This window comes from Sparus aurata, chromosome 7, assembly GCF_900880675.1.
Source record: "Sparus aurata chromosome 7, fSpaAur1.1, whole genome shotgun sequence".
Taxonomy (NCBI): Eukaryota; Metazoa; Chordata; class Actinopteri; order Spariformes; family Sparidae; genus Sparus; species Sparus aurata.
Window position 1 is genome coordinate 17,936,237 of NC_044193.1, and position 21,527 is coordinate 17,957,763.

The window sequence follows — 21,527 nt, forward strand, 5'->3', positions numbered from 1 at the left end:
CAAGCGGCATTTGACACATCTGTTAAACCTAAAGGACACACAAAGTGCATTTTAGTGAGTAACCGAATGTAAATATAAATTAAACTTCACAGGATCTCTTTAACGGACTAATCCACAGTTCACACCTTGTGATGCATGCCTCCTGTAACATCCTCTGTAAGCGAAATTAAATCAATGTGGTTTCATCATGTACCTGGACAAATCCAAGCTGTGAGGTACACGGGCCAGGTCGTTGACCAGCCCTTTCTTAAGAAAGAGCCTGATGATATTGTTCATGCCATTGTGTTGGGTCTTGGCTGCTGCTGTGCTGTAGAAGCTGGATGTGGAGGGACATGATTCCATGATAGTGCTGATGATGCACATTACTGCCTGAAGCCTGTGAAATAGATTTAAGGACAAAGTGAGGATGGAAGTCAAACAAATGTTACAGTACAAATAGAAGGTTGGTTTACGCCCGTCTTTTTATGCTGCTTACCTGGCATGTTTTTCGGTACCTTCTGCCATTGCCAGTGCTCGACTCAGGGCAGCCTTCACTTCATTGACCAGGGCCACCTGGGCATCAGTGCCTGTGCCGGCAGCTGCCAGGCTGGCTAGGAACAGACGTGCCAAGGCTGGGGTGTCCTTGTCCTCCGAATTCTGAGTGTGGGGCAGCAAATGGTCGAGCACAAAGGCTAGAACACTGCAATCCTGTAAGGATACAAGGAGGTTAAAACAGGTTTAAGAGATTATAGTTAAGTCATACAGAAAAAACAACGTGACACTCAGACAAGAATTTGTTTCACTACCCACCTCTTTAATGAGCTCAGACTGTCCTGCAGTGTAGCAGTAGGAGGCAATTAGTGTGGCGATGCCCACATAAGAGCGCACCAGTTCAGCCAGCAGTCTCAGGATGGTGGAGGTAGGCATTAGAGGCTTGCTTGCCTTTACCTTGGCTGCTTTACCCTCCTCTGAGCTTGTACTCTTTTCTCCCTCCTGTTCTTTCTTTTCCTCCCGCATCTCTTCTGGTGTGGAAGCTGAGGAAGTTGGGATGACAAAATGAGATCACAAACAGTACAAACTGTTTCGCATAAATAAAATGATAGCTCAAATTAAAGTTAGGTTGAATTTTTTTCTTTTGCTTTATTGTGCTTAATTTGCAAACGAAAAATATTAGCCATAAACACCCAGAGAAATTTTACCCAAGTATCTGATATGCCAAGTTACTTTGCACAGGTAGTCTCACCTTCTCCTTGCGGTGTGCCAGACTGGGAAGACTCTGCCACACCTCCATCAGCAGCAAACACCTGAGTCTGAGAGGAAGAGGCACAGCTCTATTATGGATTTAGAGATCACACATTTCAATTTTCTGCATGGGACACTAGTCTTTGAGACTCACATTGATATGGAACGCAGACTGGGAGTCAAAGTCACTGCCCTGCCGGGTGAGTCTGTACTGCTGGTAAACGTCATCACCAACATCCTGCAATATCTGGCACAGGTCTTGTCCACCAGGTACTGCTGCTGCACGTTCTTCTGGGCGCTCAGCTGTGCAATAAACACAAATACAGTAAGCTGAAATGCTCAAATCGCAATTACCTTTAAAGTTACACATTAAGCACTCAAATGTTGTCAGGATCTTATTAACATGCATTACGTTCTTCAGGAGCGTGATAGGCAGCCAAGGCATTGAGCATGTCGTAGATGACCTCCTTGATGGTGTCAGGGATAGAGGGTAAGGGGGACAGTTTCAGAGGAGTGGTCTTCACCAGCTGCACAGCATTTGGCCCCTTAATCCGTAGGTTCTCAAACTCGTCGTCAGAAGCTGGAGAAAAAAGATGAGTATGAGTTTTTGAGAGTAATTAAAAAATTAAACATCGAAACACCAAGATAGCTAAATAAATGTGTCAAACCAAATAACAGAGCTTGGAACTTTAAATCTAATCAAAAGTTGCCACTCATACTAAAGCTCAAAAAGCTTGCATTCTCACCTGTACCAGCCCCACGGGGTGCAGGCAGGGCAATGCGGACACAGTTGCTGGCGGTTTCAGCAAAGCACTCAGGGTTACGACAGGCAGCTGGCCCCAGGACGCGAAGGATATAATTAATTTCTCTGGACCCAAGGCTGCCCGACACCACTCCTGAAGTCGTGCTACCTGCTCCACTGGTCACAGCTGACCTCACCACCTATGGAAACAGATTTTTTAGGAATTTATGTTCTCAAATCAACTAAAAAGTATTATGTAGAATACTATATTTAGCAAAACCAAATTGCTGAGACAACAGTATACTGCCTTTTTTCATTCCATCTGCCAGCCCAGCTCTACTCAATTTGACTCGGCACAGCTAACGCATTTTAAACAGTTTGAAAATAGACTAACCTTCTCCATGGTGTGCCGCAGTGTGGCTGGATCTTCTATGATGTGTCTGAAAAGCAGAGTTACGAGCGGGGTGAAGCCATTGAAGCCAGAGCTCTGCGTCAGCCCCAGAATCATCCGTGTGCTCTTCAGCTCAGCAAACATCATAGCATAGTGGTGATTGCGTGTGAGGCGCAAACACAGGCGCAATGTGGCATGGAGGGTGTCTGGGTCCACAGGAACGCTGATCATACTGACGCAGGCACGGATAAGAACGGTGGTCATGTCCTCAGTCAGGCCTTGGACGACAATATCAGCGCCCTGAGTGTAGTCAGACTCCAGGGAAGATGAGGGGCCAGATGTGGTCTCCTTCAGCTGGCTGGAATCATCCTTGGTAGCACTCATCTCAACTGCTGCCCCTGAGTCCAGATCAGTATGGGTTTCCTCCGTTTTGCTCCTGTCTCCCTCTTCTCTCTCGGAGTCAGTAATGCTACCAGTCTTGGCAGGCTTGGGCAAGCGTGGCACTCTCTGGACAGTTAACATCACTGGCCTCCTGTTACCAGTCTCCTCGTTTACCTGTCCGATATTAGTGGTGTTAAATCAAACAAAGGAATATAGCAAATTTCTAGTAACAAACAACCATAAAATTCAAGAGTCCATGGAGTGTAGTTTCTGGTTATTCTCTCGAAGTGGAGAAAGATGTTTAACTTTTTGTGTTTACCTGCACCATGGTGTTAAACTGCACAGTGTATCTCCGGCGGCCGGCTGTAAAGCGGACACTGCTCTCGCCTGCTCTCCATGCTGAATCAATGGTACTGTTGTTTGATGCACTGTAACTGCACCAACGGCCCGAGCGGTCATCAAACCATCGCCAGTTGTTCCCATTTGGCTGAAGATACTAAAGGCAGTCAAAGAGAAAACTCAATTGTACAAAAGGGGTACATAAAAAAAAACAATACACAATTTAATACACGCTTGACACAACACAACAAAAGTTTATCATAAGCTTGACATGGTTGCATTTATACACTACATACAATGCGATACAGGGTTACATGTTTTGCCTACCTCCTGATAACTTAGTGTTGAAAAAAGAAAACTAAGCAATGACATGCAAACAAGAGGCCTATTGTAGGGTGATGTGGTAATACCAACATATTAAAAGTACTTGTATATTATTCTCTTCATTGAACCCTAGTACATGTCTGCTTGTCTATACCTGTGCTTGGAATGTGGTATACCAATTGAAGTATCCAACTTTACTATTATAATCTTTATCTGTGGCTTTGTTTTATAAGATTGAGGTTTACCTTGTTCATTTGCTCCCTGCGCTTTGAAGAGACTGCCATCTTCTCATAGAAGTCAATAATCAACAGTACTGGTGTGATCCATCTGCAGAAAAAGTCATTTTATATCATATAAATTCATAACACACACACTTTATTGATTTGTAGGTTTGTACCAAACTCACTTTGGTGTCTGGATGTCTTTCTGTTCTTTAGCAGCCTGCAGACAGGGCTGCACAACCTCAAGCAGCTTAATCAGCAAATCAAGAATTCCGCTGTTCTCCACCACTCTGGCACCCAACAGCTTCAGTTCCTAACAAAACAGAAAACAAATGATTGGTATGTGTATACAAACAATAACAAAAAAAAAATAAGCAAATACCTTAAGGCTAGAATTGTATTAATGTTTGTGTTCCTGTTACCTCAAAGAGCAACGTGAGCAGCAGAATCCTTGTTGCCAGTTTGGAGGCCTGGGGCAGTGTTGCCATCTGTCTGGTCCACTCAGACACCGTCTTTGTGTCACTGGTAGTCAGAGGCTCAGCCGCCTTGATCAGCACGTCTGCTGCCTCCCACACCTAGACACAACATGAACACAATCAGGCTGGTACAAGAATGATGTACTTCCATTGTCAAGAGCTTTGGGTTTTCATTTTTACTTTGCTACATTTGCATCCAAGATTCGTCAATTACTAAAAGCACTAATTCCAAAATGCCTCACAGTTAGAGACACATTGATAAATAAGATTAACCTGAATGCAACTAAATCTGCATCTGACAACTGAGTTTGATATTTTAATTGAAAAGTCGTGATAGTATAGTGTTCTACTGCAGTTGTAAGACCGGCACCTTAATAGCAGACATACAAAAGGAAAAAGGAAGCACAAAACAGGAATAAACAACATCCAAAACTGCCTCCTAGATCATTAGATCCTTACTATCACGACTTTTCAACTAAAATATCAAACTCATTTGTCAGATGCATATTTAGTTGCATTTATCCACTGACCTGGTGGACAACCTGTCCGAGGATGAGATCCCTGTACTCTGGACCACTCCTCTTAATGGCCGTCATGAGCAGGTCACAGAGTCGGTAGACAGTGTCAGGCAGCTCATCTAGAAGATGGAAGCACCCAGGCAGCATGGAGTCAGTGAATGAATGGAGCTCCTTGGGGTCCAGCGGCTCAGCCTCCATGAAGCGCTCCAAACAGCGGGCCTCCTCCTCCTCTGCCCGCTCCCTGGCTCTCCTGTCTTCCTCCTCACGCCTACGTGCCGCTTCCTGAAGCGACACAGAAAAAATCCTCAACAGCTGCTCAGCTAAAAACTACGTTATTCATTCAGGAGGCTTTATTTAGCAACAGACAGTTTAGAGTGAGCATTTTTCCTCGTGTAATTTGAGCAGTGAGGGTGGCGGACCTCAGGAGAGTCAGAGCGCTGCTCCATGCTGACCTCTTGGCCGAGTGACATGGCAATGGCCCTCATCATTTGGTCCTCTTCAGACATAGTCAGATCCTAGAGGGAACAAGGGAAACAGTCAGTGCGTTTACATGACAATCAAGAAAACCGAATTACTGGGTTAGTCCGACTATGATCGGATTCTTAAGATGCATGTATACACCTTAATCTGACTGAAATCGGATCGGATTTCTCATAGTCGGATTAAAACACCTAGATTATTCGATTGATAGTCGCATTACTTGTGCATGTATACGTTCCATCAGATCGGATCGGATTTTGTGTTCTGCGCAGGCTCGAGATCTTTTTCTCGGGGCCGTGAGCCAGCGTCTTTCCTCCGAAATAACCCTAAGCAAGAGCGCCATTGTGCATCTAGTTGTGTAATTGTCATGTACACCATATATGAAATGTACAAAGATGTAGCTTTGTCTTGCTCTTCGTACGCCATCTTTTTCGAAAGCCGAGGCAAAGTTTGTTGTTGCTGGTGACGTAAAGAGGTCAGTCGGAGGTAGCTCTATTACCACTAGTTGAAATGGGTACAGCGCCATCTATCGTACCAGGGTATGACATGCTCCAGCCAATAATTCGATTTTCTCACCAGCATGTATACTCTTACAATTGCAGTTATAATCTGACTAAGCTGTGCATGTAAACGTACTGAATGTTAGCTGCCTGAATTTGATTATGAAACTAAGAATGCAAGTATTTTTCTGTCTATGAAGCCTTACTCTGACTGCTCCTCCGAGAAGTGGTGGAGGGTGTGTAAGTAGGTACTCAGTGGCCTGCTCCATGGTGCTGGTGTTCAGTAGAGCCTCCATGGCATGCTCTCTTGAGAAACCCATATCCATCAGCTAAAAGAAAGGGGAAAAAAACACAGAAAAAGTGTTTTTATAGGAGTAACAAGAGATTGTGTCATGAACAATGGGCAAATTAAGTGGGGTGGGGGGAGGTCTGACACACAAACGAGAATGAATAAAAGTGTCATAAATTGAGAGGATAAGCCAAGGATGCTTGATATGAGGGACAAGGAGTCTTTCTTCTTCAACTTGTCTTCCCCCCCTTTTTAAAAACCCTTTTCCTATACATCCTTATCCTGATAATCTGCCTCAAAAAAAGGGATGAATCAAAATAATCTGGGACAAATTTCTCTCGCCCTTTTCTTGTTTTATTAGTCCTTATTCTCCAGGCTTTCTCCACCCCTCCTCTCAGTTTCTCCCCTTTCCCTGATGGCTCTTATACCTGCTGGAGATGCTGTCGGTGGACCTGTGCAGGTCTCTCTCTCCCTCTCCCTCTGCCTCTTCCCTGTTATAAAACAAACGGTGGCCCAGGATTCAGTGCATGCAGAATACGGGGCAGGAAGACACCACACACCACCTCTGTTTAATTCTTTTGCTCAGATGGCCACCTAGATACCCAATTATACAGTTAACCTGTGCTGACAAAACTGCCTGCTGAAAATACTAATAAGGCTGCAGGAAAAAACACAGCTGGTGAGCAGAACAAGCTGTCAAATTACAAACAATTCTACCAGATTAAAGGGGAAAAAGACACATACACACATTGTCCCCAGTAGTTCCTGGACTATTATCCCAAAAGACAAAAGCCCAGTATCGTGACAAAGTGTGTTCAAAGGTGTATCTGACAGCTTTCCAATATACCTGTGTAAGCTGAGCCTGGTTAACCTGCGGCTCACGGCGGGGAGTGGAATTGGTTGAATCATCAGCTGTTCCACCTGCTGGAACAGCAGGTGTTGTTCCAGTTGGTGCTGGTGTCTCTCCACTTGTTGTAGATGCTCCAGGGGCAACGCTGGGTACCAAAGTACCAGTGGAAGCCGCCTCATCATCCGGGCGCACCGTCCCTTCCCTCTCTTTGGCCAGGCGCTCCTGGATAACGGGCTCCCCTCTCAGGATGTGGCAGAGGATGGCCAGCATGGATTCAGCCATCCTGCCACCATACACCTTAAGCGGCTTCCTGTTCCACAGACTGCGGATGCAGCTGAATGCAGCCTGGATGAAGGGGAGACTGTGTTACAATAATAAAGCACGAACATATGTACATGTAAAAGTAATATCCCTAGGTAGGAAAATGCAAAGACACTTCAAGATAAAGGTGTTTCAGATGTTGACCAGAAGTCCAAATTAATCAACAAGTGATGGAGTATTTATGAAAAATAACTTGTGGTATTTTTGAAGTTGCATAGGTCAAAGGAGCCCTTCAAAGCTCCTGCCAACTGTTTCCCATTTCCTTGACCTGTTATTAAAAATCAGAAATTCAACAAAGATAGGGAGCAGGAAGAATTCTTACAGTGTCCATCTTTTTTTATTTCCCTAGCAACTGTGTTCACATGGGATTAACCACTTGAATGCCACATAGGCAATATAAGAGACTTCCCATGTTGAAGGCAAATTTTCGACAGCAGCAACAGACTCAATGCAAGTCTATAGTCAGTGGGTCAGATACTGACCTTCTGGGTGACTATGAGGAACCGAAGAGCACTGAACTGGGGCATGGTAGGGGTGACCCCAGGCATTTTAGCTGGCAGAGAGTGGGGAGAGTCCAGCACTGTGCTTGGGTTCACCATCTTCTCCACCAGCATTAACCAGGCATCCAGGAACTCCCCTGTCCCATCTGGGAGGTCAGTATGCTCCAGCCCCTCAGACACAGGCACCTTCCCACCCATTGACAGGGCCCAGTTAAATGTCCTGCAAAAAGGCAACACGACCAATAAAACCCCCACACTTGTACATAAAAAAAAATACGATTAAAAGCAAAATTTTACAATAAAATGCTGTTCTTGATCTTGGTACGTCAATGCGTAGTGTAGCACTTACTCAAATAAGGCATCATGTCCCCCAGAGCAGAAGAACTTTTGCAGCATGAGGTGGTAGGGGTACTTCCTCTCATCAAAAAGCATGGGAGATGTGAAGCCCACTGAGCAGATGAAGAAAGTCAGCCTGCCAGACAAAAAAAAAACAATAAAAAAGCATTACATATCACCTGTGTGCAATGCATACAGTACAAATAACACTGGCAAACAGTGGTGATGATAGTCTACTCTTACCTAAACCGAGGGGTGGGTGTATAAGGTGGAGGCTGCCAACTCAGACCCTTGGTGAGGAGCTTCGTGAGGGCAGAGGCAGTGGCCCGGGCAGCAGGCGTGGGGGTGGTGCCTGTGCTTGTGGCATGGTGTGAGCGTCGTTGCCGCACTGGGGAGCCCACACACAGCTTCACCAGGAGGCCAAAGAGCTCAGCCAGAGCCCTACCTAGTCGAGATGAAGCTGGAAAGACACACGTAGGTCAGTGACTCACAAGGATTTAAGGCAACTTGAGACATTTGGTTAAAATATTTACAGCCATAAAAACTTGATTGTGTGTCTCACCAGAGAGAAGTGGTTTAATCTGTTTAATGCGGGTGGCCATAGCTGGGGTAAGTTTGGACTTGGCCTTGGGGTCAGTTGCAGTGGGTTCGTCAGTCTCCATGGGAGCCAAGGTGTCCCCATCCAGACCCATGCCTTCCAGCAGTCCACCAGCAGATGAATCCACAGACACTGCCTCAGACTCTGCTAGATAAAGGTAGAGGACACCAAGGTTGTTGGAGGTTGTTCCATGGACATGCTTGTTTTTCAGTGAACAAAATTAAATGGTCATATTACCGGTTCTCCTGGAGCCAGAGGCTGAGGTTGCAGCAGTGCTGCCAGATGGCTTTTCCTCTTTGGGAACCAGTTTCTGCATGTCAGCTTGGCCAAACTCACATCCTGGAGGCAGACTGTAGGGTACAGGCAAAAGGTGTTACAGGGTTACAACTGATAGCACAGTTACAATAACGGAGGTAAAGGATTAGACATTCACCTGTTAGGCGTGCAAAGGGACAGCAGCACAGTGCTCTCCCATACCAGAGAGCAGTAGAGCTGACTGAGCTTGTTGAGAACACTCAAGCCCAGCTGGGAGCCCCACTGGTTGACTGAGATAGCTCTGATCTCACTCTGTTTAAAAAGAGAACAGAAGCGTTTAGAGTTGCTGAACAATTCTAAAATGATCGCACATTATGAAAACCCAACCACAGCTTAAAAAAAATAAAAAAATAAATAAAATAAAACCGAATTCTTAGACAATACCTGCAATTTTCACGTGTTTCATTGTTTAAAAGGTCTAAATACAGCCATTGTAGTTTATATCAGGGTGTTAAACACTGAACAACAAATTCATCTAAATTAAAAGAGGTACCCTGTGAATTTTTCTTGTAATAAACAAAAGTTATGTTTATGCAGTGTTTTAAACTTTGTTTGACAAAATCACAAAATCAACTATCCTTCAGAATTACCTCTTAAAATTTGGTCTACATAATGTTTTACATGTCCACTTTGATAGAAGATGAGTGTGTGCGTTTCTATGCCGAGCATATACGAACATCAGTAGACAGAGGGGGTAGAGCACAGGCAGATCGTCCTCTAGATCACTGAATGTGGTGTTTTTTTCAGATGGATAAAAAAGTGAAAAATGCTGAAATGGGTCATCAAATTCAGGCAAAGTAAGGCCTTCGGTTATTACTGTCATACTGTAATACTGTGAAACTATTGGAACAAATGCATACCCTTTGTGCATGTGCATTGGACTAACAAATCAGGGACACACACACAGAAAACTGTACTACAATAGCTCCTAAACTCTACAGGAACCTCTAAACTGAAACTTTGCTAATTTTCAACCAGTTTTGTACCATTACAATTTTGATAGTAGGGGTGGGAATCTCTTAGCACCTCACGATTCGATTCTAAACCATTTATCGATGCAACAATTCTTTTGTGTATATTTCCATGCACAATTTAAAAAAATAAAATAATTAAACCTGAGTTTGCTACTAACAGTTTGCTAATCACTTCCTACTTTTGTGATGATCATTAAAAAAAAAAACAGATTAATTACCTACTCTAATAATTTATTAAAGAAAAGCCTTTTCTTTGTCAAAAATAGATACGACTTTCTATGAACACAGCATCCTCCTGTTACAGGCAATGAGCATATCCCTGAGGGAAAAAGAGCATGCTGTAGCCTATATGAAAATTTAAAAAAAAGCTGTCAATGCAATGATCAATGCAGCTTGCATTTCAACACATTATGGACCTATGTATCAGCTCTCATACTAAAACATGGCTACTTACCTACTCGCTTTGAGCAAAGTGTCTAAAACTTCTGTTTTAGTCTCACTGTAGAGCATTGGTAGGGCTGTGTCAGTGAAGTAACGCCGAGATGGTATTTTGTATCTTGGCTCTAGAGTGAACACCATTGTCTGAAAACCCAAGTTCTCCAAAACTGAAGATGGTCTTAAATCCAATGCAATAAAACTTGCAATGGATTTGGTAATCAGCTTCGCTCTCTCAGAGTTCGGTGGAAGCTGTGCCACAGCCTGCTCGATCGTTCTCTGGCTGGCATCTGCAACAGGTCGCTGCTTCACCACTCAAACATAAACAACTTGCACATGTGTGTTTGATGCACATGCGTGTACAGCAGAGAATCAGTAGGTGCTTTCTGTAGCGTTCTGCAGCAGGCGAACTGAATGTCGCAGCGGGCGAAGCGAATGTAGCTACAGGCAAACTGATTTTAGTTTTAGATTCCGATTATTAACTGATCTGCATTGTGACATAATCATTCTAGAGAGAATCGCAATGCTTTGAAGAATCGAAAATCTTTCCCACCCCTATTAGATAGCATATGCAAATGAACAATAGATTTTAGGGCTGTTGTATCAACTAGAGATTGAACTTCTACATTTTATATGCCCACACAAGAGTAAAGTAGGATTGAGAGTTAGTCACCCCAAAATATTTTTATCATACACGATCTAAGAAACATAAATCAAGATGGGGGACCCTGGGACTGATTTGATCAAAAAAGATTCATGGTCTAATTTGTGTTACTCTAGGTATTCTTGACCGGTAAAGGTTAGAAAACCACTGCCATAAATGATGCAGTCGTTTCTCAGAATAACAGAGGCCAACTTTGTGTAATCAAATTAAAAATAGGTTGGAGGAAAATACAATCATATTTACCTGTCCTACCCTGCAAGTATGGACAAACATGAGGATGTAGGCATGCGCTGCAGTAAGAGCATGTAGCAGTGGTGTAGCACGTGCTGACAACGTGGCGTCGGTGACATGGCCCGCGTTAGCCAGTTCTCTGAGAAGCACAGATCCTCCAGGCACCTCAATTGGCCGATGGAGTGGCTCCAGAGATGTCAAGATACTGTCCAGTTGGCACAGACCCTCCTGGAGTACCTTGGGCTCATGTGAGAGAGTCTAAAGGAAAGAAATTAGGGGAAGAATCAAAACACAGTCTAAATACAGCAAACTGACATTTCTTTATCAATTTCAATAAATACATCAATACATAATTATCAACTATCATCAAGTCACTTTAGGACTGTAGATTAAAATGATTCTCTAGAAATCTTTCCTCTATGCTCACCAGTATAGACTTGCAGACACCAGCTACAGCTTGGCAGGCAGCAGATGTGGGGAAGTCTATGGGCAAGTTGGGCAAGCCCAGAATAGAAACCAGGGGTAGCAGCCCCTTCTGGTTCACAAACTCCTGACAGTGATCGTCTGTCGTGTTGTTGCTTAGAATGGATTCCACAAACTTCATCTGGAAACCATGCATCAGTAATCAATAAGTTACAAGAAATCAGGCAAGCAGCACTTTTTATAGCTAGGAATCAACACAAGGATCAACACTCACCACATTCAGAATATAATCCATTAGAGGAATGGGTATCCGCTCCTCAGTGCCCACAACCCTGCAATAAACCAAATAACATCAAAATGAGAAAAACCAACTAAAATATTTGAAATTTAGTTGAATGACTTGGAAAAAATTGAAAGTCTGTAAAGATTTTTTGTTCTATTCTATTGTGTTATGAACTCAGCGTCATACAGTTCAAGTGGCACTGACTGTCTGTTGCTCTCTGGTTCCCCCTGCTGCTGGCTGAAGGTGTGGAGGGCCTCCTCTTCCTCTTCATCCTCACTTGAAGCTTCTTCAGCAGCGTGGCTGGAGCGTGCCGGGGGCACCGCCACAGTGCCATCTGCCTTCTGAATAGATGGTTTCTGGCAGATGTACTCAGGGGCTCTACCAAGGTTACAGATCTCCTCCAGTAACTGTAACACCAATTAATCTTTAATTTTCCTACCAAAACATGTGGCAACACTTGAAAAAATGCTTGTAACCCAAAGTAGAATACCTTAATAATGGCAGTAGTAGCATCAGTCTTCAAAGTGGGTTGGTGCCTCATGAGCTCATCCACAGCACTGCCCAAGTTGGATGCAGTATCCCCTGTAGCCAAACCAAATATATATCATCTACTCATGCAAGTTTGACTGGTGAAGATGTGAATAACACAACACAAACAGTCCAACTTACCCAATGGGTCTGAGCTGCGTCGCCGTCGCATGGCAGGCAGGTAGTCAGGAGACAAAAGCACTTTGAAGAGGCGCTCAAACGGCTGGCACTGAACGAACGAGTGCAGGCCTCTTGCATTCAGGCAGAGGGCACTGAACACATTGGGGAGAGAACCCAACACCTCACGAGTAGCAGGAACCTGGGAAAGAGAAATATTTGAAAACATGCAGTAAAAGTTAGAAATACAGAAGGAAGATGGTGAAAGTTACGATTATGAACCAACAACTAACATTTTCCCCATGAAAGACCAATCATCTACCTCTGCTTTTTCAACAGTGCTGCCTCACCATCGTAACCTTTTCAAACAAAACAAAATGACCTACATAATTCTTCATCTAGTTGTTTAGAAAACAAGCCAGAATCTGACCTCGGGTCAACCAAGAGAGCCCATTAATCTGAGTATTTGTCATAAACAAGGAACTGAATAGCCTACAGTATTTAACCACACACATCCTGAACAGTTTAACATGTCATCAAAGCTTCTGAACATAACTAGTTAATGGAACTTAAGAGCACCATCTATCAAAGAAAAAGATAAATATTTTAATGCAAATCTGCCATATTACAGCATTAATGTAATTACACAAAGGACAGCAATGCAATCTCAAATCCATTAAATCATCCAGCTTCAAAACAGAACACAGTACAGAAGGTAATTTTAAGTTGTAGGAGTTTGTGTAGGAGAGCATGCAGGGGTTTGGGTAAACCCTTTTGCAGTGACAGTAAACCAATACCCAGAGTGAATAAAAAGCGCAATACAAAAGTAATCTATTGTCTGTACTGTGCACAGAGACAGCTAGAAATGTAGATATCACATTCAGCTAATTTGCCTACACAATGAAAAATATGTAATCGTTGAAATTGAACTGTCATGAACTGTCAGAGACAAGACCAAAAAAACGCAGCACACAAGAGCAGTGGTGGAAACTCACGTCTTTGATGAGAAGGGCATGCAGCATGACATCAGTGAGACCATTATCCTGCAGGGAGGAGAGCAGGGATGGCTCCTGGAACACAAAAACCGTCACAACCTCCGTCGCTAAAAAACCAAAGGAGAGAAATAAAGGAAAGAGAGAAATAGGATAGAACATTAATAAAGCAAACACTAAAATGCCATCACATTCAATTACCTTTTCCAGTTGATACAATTTAATGTGACATAAAGCTGCATCTCTAAAATCAAGAAAGAGCATTTGACACAGTAAGAAGAGTACCTGAATGGCTATTCTGAAGCGATTCTGTGAACTCACCTAAGAGGAACAGTGAAGGGCCATAATATTCTGCATTACTGATGATGTGCTTGAGTGAGGTAGGCAAGGACCCATCCATTACTGTGAGAAAAACAGGTTGCACAAACACGCATGAACAGCCAACATTTGCTTAATGAAATCTTGAGGTAACAATTCATGAGTCTGTTTAACATGTATACCCAAGAGTAGTAAAAAACCATATATCTCGAGTTCATTTGTGAAATAAGAAAGGGGATGCCAAATGACTCACCGTGGCGGATACCATCGGAGAAGGCAGGATCCTGGATGGCTTTCTTCAAGAAGTTTAGCATTGACTTTAACAGAGCTGCCCTCTGGGGGATACACTGCATACCTGCAGAGACAGAGTGTCTGTGTTGATAGAGTCCTATTGTGACAGAAGTGTTTTGGGTTTGATTTGGGTTCACTGTGTACCTGCACGAGGCGTGTTTGCAGCACTGCTCTGTGCTCGGTGGTCCGCCTCTGGTCTCGAGCCAGAGGATGTGGACGGTCCAGGGCTGCTCTCCATCGCAACTTCTGACACTGCAAGAGTACACAATGTTAGCAATCATTACTCGATATGTATATCTTGGCAATACTGATAAATAGTCTTGAACTTACCTGCCTTGGCATTGGGATATTAATTTCTGAAGGTGAATACATTGCAGGGAGGTTTTAATAAAAGTTACTTACTCTCCATGTCTGTGTCCATGTCCTCAGATTCCACAGCTGTGTTAGGCCTCTGGATCTTTGGCTTGATGACAAAAGGGCACTCTTTCCTTGACAGGTCCACCTCATGCTACATATACAAAGTGATGGAGAGAGAGAGAGACAGAGAGAAGAACAACTGAGTCCAGAGGATTGGCAAATGTTTCAGTGGCTTTTTAGCTGAAGAATATTGTCTTGGGAATAGAAAATTCAAAGTGCATCACCAACCTCTAGCCTGCAGATGAAAATGGAAAGGCCGCTGTGGGACTGAAAGGCAGCCATGTCAAGGTTGGTGATGAGGTCCACGACTCGCACTGCGCGTGTCACAAAGGTGATCTGGTCCTGCTCATCACCCAGGAACTTGATCACCTAGAAAGCCAAAGAAAAAAGAATTCCTTGTATTAGTACACATACTTAGCTAATAAAAACTTTTTAAAATAAATGTTTCTGCTTTTTTACTATTTGGTAATGAGATATTGGTAGGATCTGGATATACCTTAAGGAGGGCTTCCATCATGCCACAGGAGACAAGGGCTTCCCCTCCAGCATCATAGCTAGCCAAGTGGTAGAGGAATGAGAAGAGTGCAGTGGCAAACTGGTGCGGGTAGGGTTCCATTAAAGGATCTAGGGAATAGAAACCAATATTAAATACAGAGCAACAGTGTAAAGGGTACTTTAATTACTTTAAGACTAGGGCTGCACGATATATCATTTGAGCATCGCCATCGTGATGTACGTGTGTGCAATAGTCACATCGCAGAGCCTGTGATGTAGGACGCAAATGAACTCATCTAATTTCAAGGGTACCTGACACACTGTGCATGCAGAGCGATCCGCCAATTACATTAGTTCCAAAACAGTGTGCCAAAGCAGACCAGCCCCTGCACATGGAGTGAGTCGCTGGTAACAACATTGAAAAATGAGCAACGAACAAGAGAAAATCGCGAGAACGAAGACTTGGTGCCAAAAAGAAAAGCAACGTCAGTTACCTGGAATTATTTCAGCTACAAGAAGGATGATGTTGACCAAACACGTGTTCTGTGTCGACAGTGTGTTGCATCTGTTGCCACAACGAGGTAACACCATTAATTTGTTTGACTATTTACATCGGTACCACATAGCAGAGTCCTGCACAGGTCTTATTTTGAAAACCCGCCCGTACACGCCATACTTAAAACTGCATCCGACCCATTTTCCTACAGTAGCACAAATTACATTTCGCACCCGCGCCGACCTGCTATAAATTGTTAGTGATGCCCGACCCGCACCCGAAGGAAAATTAGACAGACGTAATTTTTATAAATGAAAGTAAGCCAGCTGAGGAATGGGAGTTCTGGGAGGGCGCAAGCATGCATGAGCTCATATGAAATATAAATGCTGATCATTTTGAAATGTAGCATAACATAAAGTGCTATTCAGGTCATCTGATGAAAAATCCTGTATTTTTTCATATCGCAATATATATCGCAGGGTTAAAAAAATCGCAATGTCAGTTTTTTCCAATATCGTGCAGCCCTATTTAAGACCCTGTATACACTCTGAACAAGCATACATGTCAATTGTCCCATTTTCCTGTGCATCAAAGTTTACTGTTAAACATTTTGACCACATTCTTACCAATCATTGCCTGTATACAGTTGCGCACCAACACAGGCAAGAAGCCATGGTAGGAGGCAGTGCCGGTGCAGTCAATGATGTTGGAAAGCTTGGGCGTCCTCTCAAGATGGACAATCGAAGTTAAAGTGCGCAAAGATGCTGCCTTGATATCCTGAAGGGCAAAAATCAAATGCATTTTTTTAGAAAACAAGAATCAACTTGTTGATACATCTGCATCTACACTGGAGTACACAAATGATTTTGGTCTGACAAAGCAGCAAAAGATATTCCATGCCACATTACAAATACAATGCTAGTGCCTGTGTAGAAAAGACATTCAGCACAATGACAGTGATTAAGCAGAAAAAGCAAACTACTTTCTCACCACAAGCTGTTTGTCTGTAATCTGTAATACATCCACCAGCTCCTCTATCAAGCCATTATACAGAATACTGTTGGCTGACTCTTGGAGTGCATTTGAATACACTGCAAAGAAACAGAAAATGTCAGCAGTTAAAACTTGAAGCAAAAGCATTTGTCATTTTTATCTTTGCAAGGAGTTTTCCACTCACCAAGAATAGAGATGGCATGCAGTCTGGCCTGCACGGCCTGCAACCTTTTCTTGTGATTTGAGAAACCATGGGCCAGTCGAATGTGTGTGAACAGTAGAGTCTGCTTGTCTTTAGGTATGTTGTACATCACCGTCAGCGACTCCATGATCTCAGATGGGCTCTCTGAAATCTGAGCAACATAGAGCACCATGCGTAAACTGAAGAACTTGAAGCAGACGATGTTATTACTTGACTGTTAATGAAAAACTTTAATCAGACTGTACCTTGTCAAGCTGCTCAATGTGGATATAGTGTAGTGTGTTACTACTTGTTTGCTAGGATGAGGAGAAAAAAAAAAGTTCACAAAGGTTTAGGAAACGTTGAGCCATCAACATAATATTCCTAAACGATATTTATTTTTTATTGCATGACTTCATAAATTTATGTCTTGGTCTATACCTTTCTCTCCACTTTGACCTCAGGGCCTGGCTCAGCGTAAAACTCAAAGTGCAGTGTGGTGGCACTGGGAGGGTACTTCTGCTCATGTACCAACGGGGGGCGGCATAGTAAGGAAAGATGGTTTATAAATAATGGTTGATTAGTCTCTTTGACAGCCTTAATGTATACACATAAAACTAACTGTCCCATGGCTGTAGACGGTTGACTGAGAGATGTATTGAACATCACTATGTAAAATTCTCACCGTCATCGGCAGATCCCTGCAGCACTCAGCCAGACCAAAGCCATTCTCCTTTCCTCCCCAGCTCTACAGAAGAGAACAAAGACACTAAACACCACAGCTCTTTCTCTTGAGGGACAGCTGGAATCATGGCAATAGCAAAACAATGGCATTCACTAGACCTCAGCCAGGTGTTGCAGACGGGCCAGTAGAGGCGTCCTTTTGTCAGAGCCCAGTCTTGTGATGTAGTTGGAGCGCTTACTGAACACATAGAGCAGGTTCAGCACAGACAGGACCACCTGCATGTCACATGACGCTAACAAGGTGGTTAAGTGCTGTAAAGGGGGAGAGAGTGGAGATAAAAGGGGGGTAAAGTTAGTGAACTGCTTCACTTTTACCCCTGTGACAGTGCAGAAAACAGTAGTGGTCGAAAAGAGTGTACTGATTTAAAGCCTACCTCTATGGAGCTGTAGAGGTGCCTAGAGAAGCTATACTCAATGAGCAGTGCAGTGAAGTTGAGCACTGCCAAAAGCAGGGCTTTGAGCTGTCCATTGTCGGGACGGTCACACACCAGCAGCCATGACATGTTCTCCACTGTCTGGCCTGCATCGCACAGAATGCCATCAAAGCGGTCCAGCAAATCCACCCAGTGGTACAACTCACACTGTTAAAGACAGACAGAAAATCATTTTCAATTACCAACAAAGTTAAGGTAACATATTCCATATGAACAATGTTGACAGCTCATTTATAGTAGCTCAGAGTGACTCAATTATATAATCAACTAGTAACAGTCAACAGTATTAAAGCTGATCAAACAATGTAAATACAAAACAGCATAGAACCACTAACCAGGAGATATTTTAACACTTTCAATTTTTTTTATATTCACAGTGGAATCGACTTTGGCCTCCCTACCTGTTCTTATCAGCTGCCCTTTTACTGTTCATGTGTTTTGGCTTCTTTGTGGAGCAGAGACATGAATAGTCAAAATGCTCAGGAAACAAATTGTAATTTGGAATAGTAATTACTTCTTGAACAATCAAGGCATCCTGGTGGGCAAGTATTCCCAGAGTACATCTATAAACAAGTAAATGAGAACCACTAAATTGTGAAATTGGCTGCATTAAGCAGTAGGGGACTGAACAGAGGTTTACACCAATATGCAGTTTTGTTGTTCCTTTTTCTATTATTCAGTTCTTTCATTGTGGACAGATATCTCTACAAAATACTAGTGTGTCATGAAAACACATTTTCATGAAGGCAGCATTTTACAAATTAGGTTTAGTGTACATGCAGTCTAAAATGTGTCCCAGTTTCTGTCAAATTCCTGGAACACACTTCACATCCACCATATTCTGAACGATCAGCTGGATCCCTGTAGTAACAGATATGTTATCAGTGTTTTCCTTGGAACTCACCTTGCCAATATTCCAGGTCTTGATGTGCTGTAGTTCAACCAGCAGTTGCTCATCGCTGCATGCCTTGAGTTTTTCTATGAGTATCCTGCAGTCAGCAGGCTGTTGGTTCAGAAGGAGCACAAAAGGGTTCATCAAGCAGAGCACAGAGACGACATATGCCTTTTTTCTACTAACACGTATTACATGCTGTAGCTATGCTGTAACATCCACAGATAATAAAATTTGCATTTCCTCTGTGAACTCACTGCAGGGGCAAACCACATTGACCCAAAATATATTGTTCTGCTTAGGAGCATCTCCACCCTAAGCTGAGAAGTGTCACTGCACTAAAAAGGATTGGCTCATCATAGTCGACCATCCGACAAGAAGTTCTGATGAAGTATTATAGCAGCTTAACAGAGCAGCTTTACAGTTGTGTCTGTTATGATTTGTTCTCCTTTAATGCAAAGTCAGAGTTGAGATTAATGTGTTATTTATATGCTTAGCGAAAATGTACAGCTGCTGCTTAGATGCTTACTGTCATGCTACTGCTTTTTTTTGTGACACACCCTCAGGAATAGCATTCTTATTATCACCAAGGTTAGCAGTTGCCTACCTACTCTTTGTTTCAATGCTCTATTGGTCAGCTGGTTAGATAAAGTAGGTGCAGGTGACAGGTGCCTACTGCTGTTCACACAAATCTCAACAAATCAAACTAAGAAACCCCTTTTCTTAAGATCTTTGATACAAAGAAAAACACCTGAGCTGTGCCCCCATTACGTGATCCAATCACATTTGGTCAAAGTAAAGCTCTGTCTGGGTATTCCAACTTCAGGCACTAGTGAGGCAAACAATGATAACACAACAAGTATTATCCATACTCACAGCTTCCGTAGGAGTTTTCTTTAACTTGCTTCTGTCGACCTTCATTGTCGAAAATCTCTGTGTGTTGCTCCTGTCAAAAAATTTTCATGTACATCAGAAAGCCACACATGCTGCTGAATTTCATTATTTTATGATGCAGAACTACTTAAATATATAATTTGTAAATAAGCCAAATACTGCCCTTAAAGCATCTAAATATTCTAAAACCAAAATACATATATTGAATTGTATACAGCTTGAAATGTGTAATATACTTACAGAAAAGGATTTGGCAATACCCACTTAACAGCATGTTCCAGTCACGTTATCTGTAAAAGGATAGTGATAATCAAGCAGTGTCCCATATGCCTCAACACAAACTGAATTAAAATAAAGTGTAGATATAAGACGCATCAACGTCAAGACAACAGACAGTTTGGCAAAGCTGTAAATGAATCAATCATTTAACATCCAATTCCCAACTGCATGCATAACACTGCATTCTGACAATGTATATGGAAATAAGTACACGATGTTCAGAAAGTAAATGACAAAATACAGACAATCAGTTTTAATGTTATATTTTGACAGGCACTCAATACACAAGGTCAGGGGCTATGAGTATTTTCCTTAAAAGAAACATCTGTATGAGCCATCAAATGACTGATCATAATCCTTGGTTTAAAGGTGATATCGACAATAGATTTGTTTTAGGTTATCTAGCGAAGACTGATCATCACAAAGCAGACCGAGATAGAGCATTAGCTCGTTGCTAGCTAGCAACATACGACACAAAGTTAATTAAATCAGGCTGGGCCTTATTTGGTTGCCATAAACATTTGTCTATCGCTCCACGTATTTGGAATCCAAGTGATATATTGATAATAAAAAAAAAGACCACTACCTTCACTATACGCTTGCCCATCATCAACTAAAGTGACTTGACGCTGACAGGTTAAAGTTGTAGCGACCTAGCTAACAAGCTAACGTCACCCTTGCTAACAGCATAACGTTATTTACCCAATGTTAACAAGTCACTAAACACACGTTTGACTGCAGTTGGTAAACAAACACGATACGTGGCTGATTTGTTATTGGTTAACAACTCATCCAACAAAACAAAGCACATTAGGAAGCTCAGCGTACCAAATAAATCTATCGGTAACGTTTGCTACGGAGTCGATGTTAGCTCCTGACCAGCTAACACTGAGCTACCGGCAACGTTAGCAAGCGATCTTTTCTTGAAATACTTCTCAGCATTAGAATACCACCAGAGCGTATAAAAGTCAGCCAAGTCACAAACAAGACATTGTGTGTAATTAAAGACAAACGTAAAAAAATGATCTAAACCAAAATTCGGCAATTTTACCCATCTGTGCCACAGCTGTCAATCCAGATCCCACAAATTTCACCATGCTGTCCTGACCTGACTCTGGACTAATTTAGGTCGGGGCTGTATAGGCCGCAAAAGAAGCCCGCAATCCCTACTCCAGCATCATCTCTTTATTACTCGAAAACGAAACTGTAAACATAACTTGGTGACCAGCGAGAGTAAGATGGGCGTGTGTCAAATACCTGGAACCAGGTAAGGTTACTTTGCTCAGGTTCTTACCCTGGTTCCTCAGCTAGACAGTCGTAGCACGCGCTAGCTAGCAGGCTAGCTACCGTTGGTTGAGTAGCCAGCAGAAACGCATAATAACTCGCTGAATCATTGCCGGATGGGTCTAACGTGACTCTGCGAGTTTTGTTTGCAGTATTTCTCTCAGGATAATTTACTGAAAGGCTACCGGCTCGCTAAACAACTGTGTTCATCCGTTCGCTGTATTAATTTGCAGTGTATCCGCGCTTGTTTCCATAACACTCAGGCACTAGCTGTTGGCACAGTCATCATGACTCTGGGTAGTGTGCAAAAAGTGAATACCGTTACGGCTGGGAGAGAGTAGCCACTGTTTATTGATGCAG

General features: G+C 42.8%; 1 protein-coding gene across 12 annotated transcripts in view; it reads right to left on the reverse strand.

Moving 5' to 3' along the window:
- The window catches only part of huwe1 (HECT, UBA and WWE domain containing E3 ubiquitin protein ligase 1), a 42,539-nt gene that overhangs the window by 17,116 nt on the left and 3,896 nt on the right, over positions 1-21,527 (reverse strand). For 6 of the 12 annotated variants that reach the window (XM_030424177.1, XM_030424178.1, XM_030424174.1 and 3 more), the window contains exons 3-49: positions 19,845-19,894; positions 19,587-19,656; positions 18,723-18,821; positions 17,759-17,965; positions 17,484-17,636; positions 17,326-17,388; positions 17,082-17,159; positions 16,907-16,957; positions 16,644-16,812; positions 16,457-16,557; positions 16,093-16,243; positions 14,972-15,099; positions 14,704-14,844; positions 14,461-14,566; positions 14,203-14,310; positions 14,021-14,122; positions 13,771-13,851; positions 13,453-13,559; positions 12,482-12,659; positions 12,303-12,394; positions 11,999-12,219; positions 11,804-11,861; positions 11,534-11,710; positions 11,119-11,364; positions 8,921-9,054; positions 8,725-8,837; positions 8,452-8,634; positions 8,133-8,349; positions 7,903-8,025; positions 7,536-7,773; positions 6,730-7,077; positions 6,311-6,373; positions 5,800-5,922; positions 5,033-5,128; positions 4,626-4,895; positions 4,042-4,194; positions 3,805-3,932; positions 3,644-3,725; positions 3,055-3,231; positions 2,358-2,909; positions 1,968-2,163; positions 1,634-1,801; positions 1,376-1,524; positions 1,223-1,310; positions 790-1,013; positions 476-687; positions 194-376 (exon numbers count right to left, since the gene is read on the reverse strand). In XM_030424177.1, coding sequence (XP_030280037.1) covers positions 194-376; positions 476-687; positions 790-1,013; positions 1,223-1,310; positions 1,376-1,524; positions 1,634-1,801; positions 1,968-2,163; positions 2,358-2,909; positions 3,055-3,231; positions 3,644-3,725; positions 3,805-3,932; positions 4,042-4,194; positions 4,626-4,895; positions 5,033-5,128; positions 5,800-5,922; positions 6,311-6,373; positions 6,730-7,077; positions 7,536-7,773; positions 7,903-8,025; positions 8,133-8,349; positions 8,452-8,634; positions 8,725-8,837; positions 8,921-9,054; positions 11,119-11,364; positions 11,534-11,710; positions 11,804-11,861; positions 11,999-12,219; positions 12,303-12,394; positions 12,482-12,659; positions 13,453-13,559; positions 13,771-13,851; positions 14,021-14,122; positions 14,203-14,310; positions 14,461-14,566; positions 14,704-14,844; positions 14,972-15,099; positions 16,093-16,243; positions 16,457-16,557; positions 16,644-16,812; positions 16,907-16,957; positions 17,082-17,159; positions 17,326-17,388; positions 17,484-17,636; positions 17,759-17,965; positions 18,723-18,821; positions 19,587-19,631 — 7,082 coding nt within the window. In that variant the 5' untranslated portion in view covers positions 19,632-19,656; positions 19,845-19,894. Of the gene's footprint in view, positions 1-193; positions 377-475; positions 688-789; positions 1,014-1,222; positions 1,311-1,375; positions 1,525-1,633; positions 1,802-1,967; positions 2,164-2,357; positions 2,910-3,054; positions 3,232-3,643; positions 3,726-3,804; positions 3,933-4,041; positions 4,195-4,625; positions 4,896-5,032; positions 5,129-5,799; positions 5,923-6,310; positions 6,374-6,729; positions 7,078-7,535; positions 7,774-7,902; positions 8,026-8,132; positions 8,350-8,451; positions 8,635-8,724; positions 8,838-8,920; positions 9,055-11,118; positions 11,365-11,533; positions 11,711-11,803; positions 11,862-11,998; positions 12,220-12,302; positions 12,395-12,481; positions 12,660-13,452; positions 13,560-13,770; positions 13,852-14,020; positions 14,123-14,202; positions 14,311-14,460; positions 14,567-14,703; positions 14,845-14,971; positions 15,100-16,092; positions 16,244-16,456; positions 16,558-16,643; positions 16,813-16,906; positions 16,958-17,081; positions 17,160-17,325; positions 17,389-17,483; positions 17,637-17,758; positions 17,966-18,722; positions 18,822-19,586; positions 19,657-19,844; positions 19,895-21,177; positions 21,500-21,527 lie in introns of those variants that run through there. The other 6 variants (XM_030424172.1, XM_030424175.1, XM_030424173.1 and 3 more) reach the window with 6 other exon arrangements.